General features: G+C 58.5%; 1 protein-coding gene across 4 annotated transcripts; it reads left to right on the top strand.

Moving 5' to 3' along the window:
- The first annotated feature begins 6,931 nt into the window (after positions 1 to 6,931).
- On the top strand, positions 6,932 to 12,489 carry LOC127040476 (signal transducer and activator of transcription 5B-like). Of its 4 annotated transcripts, none has more exons than XR_007771439.1 (4): positions 6,932 to 7,157; positions 10,415 to 10,556; positions 10,707 to 10,844; positions 11,515 to 12,487. XR_007771439.1 is itself a non-coding variant. In XM_050934678.1 (3 exons), the coding sequence occupies exons 2-3, from the start codon at positions 10,425 to 10,427 to the stop codon at positions 11,807 to 11,809; spliced, it is 423 nt and encodes a 140-aa protein (XP_050790635.1). In that variant the 5' UTR covers positions 6,934 to 7,157; positions 10,415 to 10,424; the 3' UTR covers positions 11,810 to 12,488. The 4 variants fall into 4 exon arrangements, 2 of the variants coding, with proteins under 2 accessions (XP_050790635.1, XP_050790634.1); XR_007771438.1 differs by having other exon boundaries at positions 10,415 to 10,552; positions 11,515 to 12,486; XM_050934678.1 differs by lacking the exon at positions 10,707 to 10,844 and having other exon boundaries at positions 6,934 to 7,157; positions 10,415 to 10,552; positions 11,515 to 12,488.

Consider the following 12,489-nt stretch of genomic DNA (forward strand, 5'->3'; position numbering starts at 1 on the left):
ACAATCTCCCTCTTTCTGTAGTAACCCCAGGGAATTAGGGCAACAATATTAATGCTAAATGACCCTGCTCATTCCTCCCGTGGGCTTCCCATTTCCTCCCACCTACTCCATGTCCGTCTGGCTTACTTGTAAGCTCCTTTAGGCAGGCGATCCCCCTGTAGTGCATGTCTTATGCAACACTGAGCACAGTGACATGCTGATGACAACTTAACACTGTAGTGCAGATACCAGCCAAAGGGTAAGGGGCCCCTGTATCAGGAAGCTGCCCGTGGCTGTAACAGGGTGATCTCCTCCAAGATCTTTGGGGTGGGGCCTGTGCCACCTCAGAGGAGAAGAACAGTCTGAGACAAACTGGGTCTGTCTGTCAACACTGCAGTGCTTCTGATTAGGCCTGGGCAGTAGGGTGATTCTGTGCAAGGCAGGGGCAGGCAGACTGAGCGGGCCGCAGCCTGAGCATCTCCACTCCTGACCTCTGTCAGGTCAGGCCAGCAGCTGTGGTGCTGCAGGGACCTCGCTGGGCCCCGCTTTGCTAGCAAACTAAATGGGGGTGGGGGGTGACGCAATCTCTGAATGTTGTTTTAGGAGCTTTAGCACTTTGGGCCCAGGGATGACGCTGTGGCGAGGGCAGCAATCGCTTGTGCTCTCCAGCTACACACAAAGCCTCTATTCTTTTTCCAGGGGGATGGGGATGGGGGTTGAGACTGGAGTGTCGGTCTAACAGCACTCAGCCTGCCTCCTCTAAACACTGGCCATCAAAGGGCTTGTCTCAGGGGCTCGGAGCTTTACCAAACAGAACTGAGCAGCAAACTGCAAAGCTACTGTTCTCTTTAAGTAGAACGGAGAACAGACGAGTATTTTGGTTACAAAAAATCCCAAACTTGCCAGAGGGGTTGGGAGTGAGGGGCTTGGCAAAGACCTGGGGGAAGACAGAAGAACCCAGGGACGGGCTAGCAGGGGGCTCTCGGGACTGAGGGCAGCAGCAGAGTTTTCCTATGGCAGCTGTGTAGAGGCATGGGGTAGGGCAGCAAAGGGAGGCGTGCCATCCTGCCACGCCTGTTCCGGGGACAGGGAGAAGCCTCTGGCTCCCGCATGGAGCTGAACCACCCTAGTTAATGGCAGGTTGGGCTGGTGCTGCCGCTGCTGCTTCAGTTTTCCACCAGTCTCTTGGTCTCATTTCAATGCACCAAGCAGCTCAGGCGGTCAATGCTCCGCGGTGGTGTTGGTTTGTCTGTGCGGTGCCTGGGGTATCCCTGGTAACATGAGAGTGCACGGTGCATGCAGACAGGGGCTGTCACGTTGCAATGGAGATCCTGGCACTCCGCTTTCTATGAAGCAGGCAAATTGTAGATTTTAGGCACAGTTCATTTAACACCTTCCCCGCAGTGCCGATGGTTTGTCAGGTTACAAGTCATGTAGGACTCACCCTGGTGGGGGTGAGTATCCCATGACTGCCTGGCCCGGGAGCAGCTGCTGGGGGCGGGTTTTGGAGGCAGGGCCGGCCCTCATAAGTTCATAACTTCCCAGGCCAGAAGGGTCCCCCGCATAGCACAGCCCAGAGACCTGCCCCCCAACAGTTCCTAGAAAAAACTTTTATGCCTGCAGCCCTCCCTCGCGGTGGCAAACAAAAGTGGAGGATGCAGGTGGCTGCCACGGGCTGGGGCTGGTGCTGGTGCAGGGGAAGTCTCTGTGCACACAGCAGCGGGGAGCCTGCATTACCTGCCATTTCTTGGGGTCTGAGCTGCACACACGCTAGGGCATCTCTCCGAGGAGAGCTCTCCTCACCACACCTCACTTCTGGGCAGCCAGGCTGGGTGGGAATCCCCGGTCACAAGCTCTGCTCCTCAGGGGAACTCCAGGCTGACTCAGAGGGGGCGGGGGGGGGGTGAGTGGAGTCTGTCAGGCGGTACCGTAACTCCCTTGTGCTAGACCCTGTAGACACAAGGCTCAGCTGGTGCCTGGAGTCTCTTCTCTTCATCCCTCAGTCCCCTTCTTCGCTTCTCGCTGCCAGGTGCAAACAGCTGCACAGCCAGCCTGGGCACTTCAGCATGGCCCAGGCCCACTCTCAGCGCCTTGGTTCTTTCATTACACACCTTGAGTGGATTCTGTGCCCAGCTGGTGCCCTGGCACAGGAACTTTGCTACCCGAGCAGCACCATCTTGTACTCTGGGGATTCTTCTTAGCTGCCAGGCTGCTCAGGCCAACACAGATTCTGTAGGATGATCCCTTCACCACAGGGCACTTCAGAAGTAACATCAATGCACCCCTGAAAATGCAGCCACCTCTGGGGAGGAGACAGCAGACCGCTGAACAGATGTGGGGAAAAAGGCTTTTTGGTCCAGGCAGCTGTAACCGACCCTTCCATTCTCCTAAGGAGGGTGGTGGAGTCTAGTGTCCATTTGAAGAAGATTCAAGTGGTGTGTGTGTTTTAATATTTCAGCTGGAAAGGCAGTCTGGGGCCTGGAACTCTCTCCCTCGGCCGTTGAGAGGTGAGGAGCTGGGTTCATCTTATCATGCTTCAAACCTCTCGTCTGAAAGGTAGAGAAGTGAGGTTTCAATGCAGGAATTTCAAACCTAGTACCTAGCCCCCTAAGCCATCCCCTTCTGCTGGGATACGTGTCTTTTCACTTGGCCGCCAGCTGGGCTACCGTGAGTGGGGAGCAGCCCCTTCTTATGACTCAGACAATTTTGTAGCACTGCCAGCCAGCTAAGCAGAAATGCCAGGCATCCGAGAATTAACTGCCCAACCTTGAGCTGACTCATGCTGCAATAACCACAATACGCAGTAACCAAGGTAGCAGTGATGCAGGGACACCCCGAGTGCCCGTCTCCTAAGGGTGGTTTGAACACTTTTGCTGGAGCTGACCTGACCCCCCAACCTGACAGTGCAGCCCCGAAGTCACAGGTGAAGTGCTGCTCATGAGGAACGGGGAGCTCAGGAGCCAGCCTGTCTTCATTATCTGTACAATCCCTGACGGGAGTGGAGCCAGAAGTCACAGCTTGTAAAATAAACTGACGCCTGTGTCCAAGCTGACGTGCACAGAGTGTGGGAATAACCTTGAGAAGGAATTTGCATCCCAAGTCCCAAACTGGGATTCATTTGTGAGTCCAGGATCTCGTGCCCAGGATCTCACCCTAGTGCCATGTTCCAGGGCACACACGGGATCTGCGGTGAGATAAGCAGCCCTGGTTAAGGCAGACGTCCTGGCTATGCCAGGGACAGCCTGAGCCGAACGTGAAGTCCTGGCAGGATGTGGCCAAATTGCTCCTGGTTCTAGTTGACAGGTAAGTCCAGCAACATGGTGCTGCTCCCTACCAGTGTGTAAGATGCCAAGGCAGAGCGCAGCCAGGGAGTCCAGCGGGCAGAAGCCACAATTAACACGTGAATTGCTGGGCTAGGCTGCTGCGGGTCCCTACCCTGCTGGAGGCCAAGTACCTAACCTCGCTTGGCTTTGGAAAGGTGCAGGAGGTCTGTACCAAGGACTGGGTGATGTGCTAGAGAATCCAGACCTGCCAACTCCCCTGCTCGCCTCATGAGGGGACTGCTCCTCAAGGCCATTGAGAGAAGGGAAGTGGCTGGATGGGATGGAGCTGGTGGAGCCGAGGCAGCGCCCAGCTCCGAGTTCCTGCCCTGGGAAGTCCCGTCTGGGCAGGAAAAGCCCCTGGGCTGTGGCAGAGCCTGTACACTGGTGGGTCCCTGCTTTGTGCCTCGCTGGCTCCAGCTAGTCAAGCCCCTGTTGCCCCCTCCAGAGCGAGAGGAATTGGGCCGCGTGGCCACAGGGGCCGTTATTAAAGTGCCACCAAGGCCTGTCTAATCCGTGTCTGGGTTTATCCACGAGGGGGGCGCTGGCGTTAATAGCAGAGATTAGGCTTCCCCCGGGCTTGCTAAGCCATCCAGTCGCGTCCTCCCCGTCAGATTACTGTCTGCAGAGCTGCTCTTACACGGGGGCTCTAGGCACGGCCATGATAGCTCCTGCCCCCACAGCCGAGCCCCCGGCGGCTCTGGGACGACTCTATGCATCCCCTTCCAACAGCTCCTGCCCCAGGAGAGAGAGGAACCCACTGGAGCAGCACATCCTTCTCCCCAGAGTCCAAGGAGAAGTGCTGCTCCCTTGCAGAGAGGGGCATGGATCAAGAGTCTAGACACCTGCCCACCCGTCTCCTTTTCTTAGGGAGCTGGGGGGGAGGAAGCCAGCCCAGAGCAGACAGCCTGGAGCAGCAGCACACATTGCACAGTGCAGGGCTCAGCACAGATTTGACGCAGCGTGTTCCGGATGGTGGTGGCCTCCCAGCTTGGAAATTGGCCCCAATTTTATATTTGTTGCTCTATGGCAGTGGTGGGCAACATGCAGCCCACACCGCTTCCAGGAGCCCCATTGGCCGGGGACAGCGAACCGCAGCCACTGGGAGCGGCAGGCAGCAGTGCCTGCAGATGGTCAATGTAAACAAACTGTCTGGCAGCCCACCAGAGATTATCCTGATGGGCTGCGGGCCACAGGTTGCCCCCCCACTGCTCGGTGGGATGGCAAAGCTTTCCAGCTCCCGCACATGAGAGATCAACAAGTGAAGGGAGCCTTCTGCAATTGGAAGGGAAGATAATTGAATGTTGCAGAGAGGCCAAGATTGTGCCTTTCCCAGAGTAGATTGCAACAGCTCGTACTGTGTTTGGAACAGACTTGTGGGAGGAAAAGAGGCTTTCTTGGAATTCTTCCTGAGAGTTTTATAACCCTCTGCAGTAGTCAAGGGTGGCTGGGGAGTGGGGCTGGTCCCTGGTGCACTCTGCAGGGGTGAATGTAGCAGAAACTTGCAGATGGTCACAGGACAGAAATCCAGTGACTCCCCATTTTGTCTCTATAAATCTTTTCCTAGGTTCCTCGGCCAGGAGAGGCCATTGTGATCCTCTAGTCTGAGCTCCTGTGACACACCAGAGACCTGCCACCAAATCATTCCTAGAGCAGATATGGTTTGCAAGTGACTTGCAGCAATACCCTGCCATTTGCAACTTTCGGAACCAGTTACTAAAGCTTCCCAGCATCGCAGTGGGCCAGGCAAGTCCTGTGGGTAAAGTGAGGCAGAGAAGCCAAGTAACTTGTCCATGATGTCTGAGGCAGAGCCAGGAAGAAAACCCAGGTGTCCTGACTCCTTTTCCTCCATATGAGAACTGACCTAGCCCCTTGCTGCTTGCCTGCGCCCTGTGTAACACCCTTCTGCTGTGGGCTCCCAGCTCTTTAAAAAAGGAAGGAAAGTCAGTAATTGAAGTAAACGGAAGCTGAAGCCACCCCCTTTCTGGGTGGCCCACTCCCCTCCCTCTGACCGTACCTCAGCATTGCTTTCCTTCACAGGGGCAGCTGCTTGGGACATGCGGGCAGACTCAGTTGCTGAGCCAGCCCCTCGTTAAAGTGAAGGCTGCTCCTCAGGCCTGGCCGTGTAGCTGCTTCATCTATTTGTGGTGGCCAGCGGCTGTCCTGCATATTTCTGGGAGGCGTCGGCTGCCAGGTGCTAGCTGTGCAGCACCAGGTTTGATCTTGTACTTTTCCTTTTGTCCCCAGGGGCTGCTCTGCCAGGGGGCTGCCCTCTTCTCCGAGGCACAGCTGCCACAGGAGTGTCTGAGCAGCTTAGCTGTATTTAGAAATCCTTAATCCACAGGGGTGTTTGATTCACGCTCTCGGACCAGCCCCTTTCTTGCTAGGCAGCTGGTGCCACGTCTCTCCCCACTGCTGGGGCCTGCTGCAGAGGGGTGCCCACAGGGGCAGCTCCCACCCTTCAGGAAGGAGGAAGCCTGCTCTAGTGACCTACTTTTCTAGCAGCAAACTGCTGCTCAGCAGAGACCCAGGCCAGGGCTGGCTGCTCCTTGCTCTGGGCTGGCTGGCCGGACACCTGGCTCCCAGGCACCAGTCCACAGGACAGCGTGTGCGGGGAAAATGACAGAGATCCCTGCAACTCCCTCCTTCGGACAGGCCTCTGGCTGGCTGGGTGCTTTAGAGACCAACCCACCCCACTTGGGGCAATGCCAATGACTGTGCCACCCTCATGAGACAGGCAGCAACTGGGGTCGGAAGGGGCAGGCAGTCTCTACCCCGCCTTGCTTCACGGATGTTATGGCTTGTTCCCCCGGAGCTCCCAGCTCTGAGCCCCTCCCTCCAGCCCTATGGACATCTGCCGGTGCATGTCTCGTGCCTCAGCGCACGTCCCGGCTGGAGCTGTGATTTCCAGCTTGGGTGGACGTACCCCCACTTGCGTGGACTGCGAACAGGAGGGTAGCCTCAGTGTGATGGGCACGCTGCCTGCCCGAAGCACAAGGCCTTGCGCCTGGCATGTGCGCGGCTGTTCTCAGCATGCTAGTTCTCACCAGAGCTAGCATAGGTGCGGCTCCCTGAGCTGGAAGTCTCCCCTCCAGCTGCAGCGCAGATGTACCCATTGTCGCGGGCAAAGGGCAGGGAGCCCAGAGTTTTTGGGTTCCAATTCTGCCTCCGACACAGTTCTGTTCCACAGCCTTGGGTAAGTCACTTAGTGCCTGCCTCTGTCTCCCCAGCTGTCAGAGGGGGCGAACTGACCCTGCTGGCAAGGGGGCTGCAGTTACTCAGCCTGTGGTTGTGAGGCACTAGCCGACCAAGACGCAGGGATCTCTCTGCCACACATGGCCTAGCCCGTGTCACATCCCGTTCACATTAAAGCCAGAACTGTAAATCAGGATTAGCTGAAAGTGCGAGTTTCCAGTTGTTTCCTTTTGTTCCATCCTCCTGGATCATAAAACTATAAATACCTCTTGGGCAAGGAGCACGGCTGTAATGTGACCCTCTGACACTTGTGCTGCTGCTGGCCCCACGCTGGCGCTCCCAGCAAGCATGGCTGGATCTGCGCACAGCCGCATGCTCACTGCAGCGGCAGGGAGGAAGCTGCCAGGAGCCTAGCGCTTGCTGTTTGGTCTGCGAGAGGCAGCTGACATTTTGGAAGGAAATAGCTGCTGTTTTCTCCTTCCTGTAGCAGGGCAGCCTGTGGAGCAGCAGCGCTGGAAGCTGGGCTGTCCCTGCGGGCGCAAACCTTTGCCAAGAGGCAGGATCCCCCTCAGTGCTCAGGGTCGGGGTGCCCAGGTGGCTGGCAAGGCACTGCCAGGGCGGTGCATGGGGCAGGGCAGAGCGAGGAGAACACCTGTTCCTGCCGTGAGTATCCTCTGCACTCGGGGAAGGGACCAGCAGCTTCTGACCCGGCGCCAGGGCCACTGCTCCGTGCTGCAAGGAGCGAGTTTGCGCCCAACTAGTAAAAGTCTCCTAGGCCTTGGACAGATGCCGGCACAGACGGCTTACGAGTGACATTCTGTGCAGAATCTCTCCCTAAAATCCATCCCCACCCCACCTCTCACAGGCTCCCTGGGCAGAGGCCACGAGGGCACACACCCGTGTTGGCTGGTCAGAGTCCTGCCACCTGGCTGGCTGGCAGAACACAAGGGGACCTGTCGATGGGGTTGTCTGTGTGTGTGGGAGGGGGGTGTGAAGCAAGAATGAGAGGAGCTCTGATTTAACCATGTCCGGTTACTGCCCGGTAAGCAAAGCTCCCTGGGCAGGAGAGCTGCAGCAATCGTGGTTGTGTAGGGCAAGGCTCCAGTCTTAACATCAACACCACTCCCTGGGTCCTCGGATCTGAATTTAACATGGTCTCCATCTGAGCCGAGCTGGCAGGAAGGCAGCCCTGTGCCGCACAGCCAGCAGGTGTCTGGCTGGACTCGCTGCAGCTCCGGGTAACATGCCTGCCTGGTAACGGGTGTTTCACCTGAGTTAACGGGCAGTTAAAACTGCAGGCTAGGCAGGCACCAACAGGGCAGGGAGGCGAGGATAGGGGCTCAGGGAGATGTAGGAGACACACATGAGTGTGTTTATGCAGCACCGGGGGGAGGGGACGAATAAACAGCCCCAGCTCTAGCATCCCAGGAATGCTGTGTGTCTACAGGAGATGCCCGCAGCCAGAGGTGGCTCATTCTCAGCGGGGCCTACCTAGGCCAGTCGCCAGGGAAGGCGAGTCCTGTTAACTGCACTAGGAAGCCGCGTTTGCTAAAGGAGCAGGAGTGGGCTGTTCCCTGGACAAGTGCTACAGTCACACGTCCCCTGCACCTAGCTCGGCTCCTGCCCTGCGCTGGTGGGGCTGCCAGGAAAGCAGCAGGGGGTGCTGGCTGCAGGCACCATGGCTAGTTGCCCAGGTTTAGCCTGTGGTGTGAATTTAAACCAATCTTAGTGGCCCGGTGCAACCCCCATGTGGACATTTGTTTTGGTTTAGCTTAAACTTTGTCTGGGTGAACCTAGAAAAGCTGTGCTTAGCTCAGAATACGCATTCCCAGAGCTCGACACTGGCCTGCCTGAATCAGGGCCAAGTCACGCCTGGGGCTGAATGGGGCCAGTGTCCAAGGCAGACGGGACCCCATCCCTCATCAGGGCAGTAGCTCAGCAAGGAGAGGGAGGCTGCATGCTGGAGAGAGCTCCCTCATTTCTGCTCCAGCTCCAGCAGTGGCTACAGCAGACCGGGGCTTGGTCACCCTGTAGGAAGCGGGCCCAGGGACGTGTTGTGAAGCAGAGGGTCCTGGCTATTAGCGAGTTCTCCCTTTAGACCGAGGCAGTTAACGCCTCCCCCGTCAATATGGGCTGCTCGCTTTACTTGCCGGATTGCACCACCCAGACACCTGGGCCCCCCCATCTGCACTATATAAATGCAGCCACGTTGCAGAACCCAGGTACAGCCGGGCCCCATGGGGTAGCACAGAGCCTTTGCCATGCACCTGGAGCACCTTGTCTAGCGCGTTCCCGAGCCCTCCGCCTGCGTGCTGGCATGTACCTGCTGCTGGCTGGTGGACGCGGCTGGGCCTCAGGTCCCCGCTGGAGCAGGACTGTGTGCCCCTCCAGCTGGCTGCAGCTCCCCTTCTGCTGGAAGAGCCTCCCGCTGCCAGGAGAGCTAACCCTCCCCAACAGCTCCTTCAGCCTCCCAGCCCCGCTCCTGGGGCTCTTCAGTCCCCCCCAACCCATCCTGACATGGGAAGGGGCTTCCCCTGGCTAGGACCCCCAAAGAAGTGCAGGTGGCAGCACCAGCCTGTCCCTGCCTCTAGCCCTCCCCACAAGTCCTTTCCCATAGCTGCCCCTCCACCCACCCACCCACTCACTCTCCTAAGCTGCAACTGCCTTGCCCAGGCGCCCTTCAGTGCCTTATATTCCCCAGCAAGTCCTCCCAGCATGCCTTGCATTAGCCTACAATTCCCATGACCCTCCCCTGGGAACTACATTTCCCAGAATTCCCTTGGTCTAGCTTGACCTGGGACTGGCCCATGCCTGAGCGGGCAGGGCCAGTCCCTGTGTGGCAGAGCAGGCATAGTGCTCCAAGGGGATGTTTTGCAGGTGTTTCCCTCACAGCAGGTGGAGGGGATTCATGCAGCACGGGGGGGTGAGGCTCTAGCTCTTCGAATCCCTCTTGGACCGTGAGAAACTCCCTCTTGGCTTCAGCATAAGGATCCAGCGTAAGGGAAGCAGTGACCCACGTGCTAAGCTCTGTGCATGGGGCCGACTCCTGTGCGTGAAGTCAAACCCGTGTGGATGTGTGCACCCCAGGACACCGGTACCTTGGCCGCCCCTGCATCGCTTCGCTCTTTGGCAAGGAGCACCTGGTTTCCTGAAAGCGGAGTCAGTCTCAGCCAGGAGATGCCCCGCAGGAATTCCTGCCGGGATGAGGGTGTGGTGGAGGAGGTGTGCGAGCAAATGGTGTTTGCTTCTTTCTCATTTGGGGAACCTGGAGTTGAGTTTAGGAGTTTACCCGCTTCGTTTTCACCCCTACTCCGCCAGGTGAGAACACTGGCTCTTGTCTTGGAGAGCTCGAGGCTCAGAGACGGTTGGGGACTTGGGGGTCCCATCTGAGAGACTCTAGGGATTGCTCAGCCCCTGCCCTCTGGAGAGTCAGGCCCTGCGAGGGCCTGCAACAGGGCCCCAGAAATTGGGAGTTCTTAGGAAGAGCTGGACCTGAGCTCATTAGACATCAAAGTTGCTCCTGCCATTGGCTTTGGCTTGCCCTGCCGCGCCCATCTCCCTGGAGCAGCATCTGTCCCTTTGGGGTGGTGACGCTTGGTGGCTTTTCCAGTCATTCAGGGACACTGACTGGGCCAGGCTGGTGGGCAGCTCCTGCTGCAGCCTCCGGGAGCTCCAGGTTTCCTCTGCCAGCATCTTTGTCCCCTCCCCTTCTTCACATCCCCTTCTGGGCACAGATTGGATCCTGTGCCCCACTGCTGAGGGAGCGGCTGTGAGTGACTAGACAGGAAAGGACGTGAGGGAGGCAGACGAGTTGCTTTTCCTGCGGGCACGGAGCCCAGAGAGACAATGGCCACTTAGCTTGCAAATTCTCCCGAGTTGAGGAAGAACCTTCCTAGGTAACTGTCGTGTGCCTCTGCCAGGTTCTCACCGATGGCCCTGTGGATCCAGGCCCAGCAGCTGCAGGGAGAGGCCCTGCGCCAGATGCAGGCGCTGTGCAGCCAGCACTTCCCCATCGAAGTGCGGCATTACCTGTCGCAGTGGATTGAGAGCCAGGCATGGTAAGTGAGCCTGCCGCACTCCATGCCATTGTCACTGTGCCAGTGAAATCTCTCCCTCCAGGGGCTGCACGGTGGAGCTAGGGGCCGGCTGCTGACGGGGCTCCTTGCTGCTTGCAGATGGTTCACCTAAGTCCCCCTCCTCTTCCCCCTGCAGTATGAGGGGTCTAGAATGGTGCTGCTGCGTGAACACTGCGTCCTGGCTCTGTCCCCAGGCTGGGGCATGCGTCCTCTGTCAAACGCTTCCCACCCCTACCCCACTGTTGGCCAATCTCTGTTTTATCAGTTAAAAAAGGTAAATGCTGCTTTTGGCTGTGACAGAGACAGGTAGCATGGCCTAGTGGTCTGAGCACAGATCCGGGGCCCATTGCCGGTTTGCTATGCCTCAGTTTACCCTTCTGTAGGCACGTGGGTTGCACTAACCAGACATCACTTGTAAAGCCTTTTGCCCAGTGCCGTGCATCAGCCTTGCTACCTCTGCAGCCGCCCCAGTCGAACCTCAGGGCACTTAGACTCCCTGTGAAGCTGTCTCGTGAGGGATCCTGCACGAGGGGAGCTGCTGGCCGCTGCAGGGAACCTGGGCGCAGCCTCAGTACCTCGCCTGTCAGAGCTGGCAGAAGGGCATCAGGGCTGGACTCGCAACTTCACTCAGCCAGACAGTGACAAGGAGTCACCCCGGGAACACTCGGCAGGTCCCTCTGTGAATTCCTCATATGGTGGAGGGGGCACTGGCATGGTGGGTGGGGAGGGGGGCAGGTGCAGGGCCAGGGCCAGGGGCTTTGCTCCCATTCGCTCTGGGCTTTGTGTGGCGGGTTGGCTGGATCGTCCCATTTGCTGAGGGAAAGGCACACGGAGGCATCTCACTGGCGGGGGGTTAAGTTCCCCCAGCAGATGCAGTCCCTGCACAGAGCTAGGGCAGGCAGGCCAGGCCCCAGCAGAACCCCCCCCATCTCTCTCTGTGCCAGGGACTCCATCGACCTCGATAACCCCCAGGAGAACCTCAAAGCCACCCAGCTGCTGGAGGGGCTGATCCAGGAGCTGCAGAAGAAGGCCGATCACCAAGTGGGCGAGGACGGGTTCTTGCTGAAGATCAAGCTGGGGCATTGTGCCACTCAGCTGCAGGTCGGTGCCTGGAGCCGCAATGGGGCAGCCTTTCCCTTCGTGTCCTGCCAGGGGCCGGCCACGCCCCCCGGGCGCTCCCCCGTGGGCCGGCCAAGCCGGGCGCATAGCAGGGGGCTGGAACGGCAGCAGAGTGCGTGATGGCAGGTGCCGTCTCTCCCCTCTCCTCACCGCGTGGGACCAGCGCATCCCTGAGCCCCCTCCGCTGCTGCCCTGAGCTCCATCCCGTCATGTCACAGCCCCCCCAGCCACTTCCGTCCCCTGCGGGCTCCTTGTCCTGCCACGGGCCGTCTGGGTGACCCCCATCCTCATCCACATGCCCTGGGAGCGGGGATGCCAGCAGGGTAGGTTAGGGCAGGAGCAGCCCCCCGTCCAGTGCCCACGGCACCCCCTTTTTCCCCAGCTGAGGGCGGTGAGAGCCCCTGATTAACTCCACTCTGTGCATAGCTCAGGACCTTTGCTACCCCTCCTGCAGAACACGTATGACCGCTGCCCCATGGAGCTGGTGCACTGCTGTGACGAACTGGGAATGTTCTTAATGTTTTCTCTGAATACTGTGTTGGTGCCTCAGTGTCCCCATGGCAGTTCTTAAGTATCTGGGTGGTGGAATCAGGGTGTGTGATTGCTGCAGAGCAAAGGGCCAGTGCCCCTAAATGCCTGGCACTCTGTCTCCTAGCAACTGATGGCCTGGGCCCCCCCTCTGCAAAGGTGCCAGCTGAAGGTGTTGGAGACAAAGGGATCAGGTGACCTCCTGGCCCGGGAAAGGGGCTGTGCAGAAAGGAGGGGCTGGAGGGGGTTGTTAGTCTGGAGCTGGCTGGGGA

Source organism: Gopherus flavomarginatus, chromosome 25 (genome assembly GCF_025201925.1).
Source record: "Gopherus flavomarginatus isolate rGopFla2 chromosome 25, rGopFla2.mat.asm, whole genome shotgun sequence".
Lineage (NCBI taxonomy): Eukaryota > Metazoa > Chordata > Testudines > Testudinidae > Gopherus > Gopherus flavomarginatus.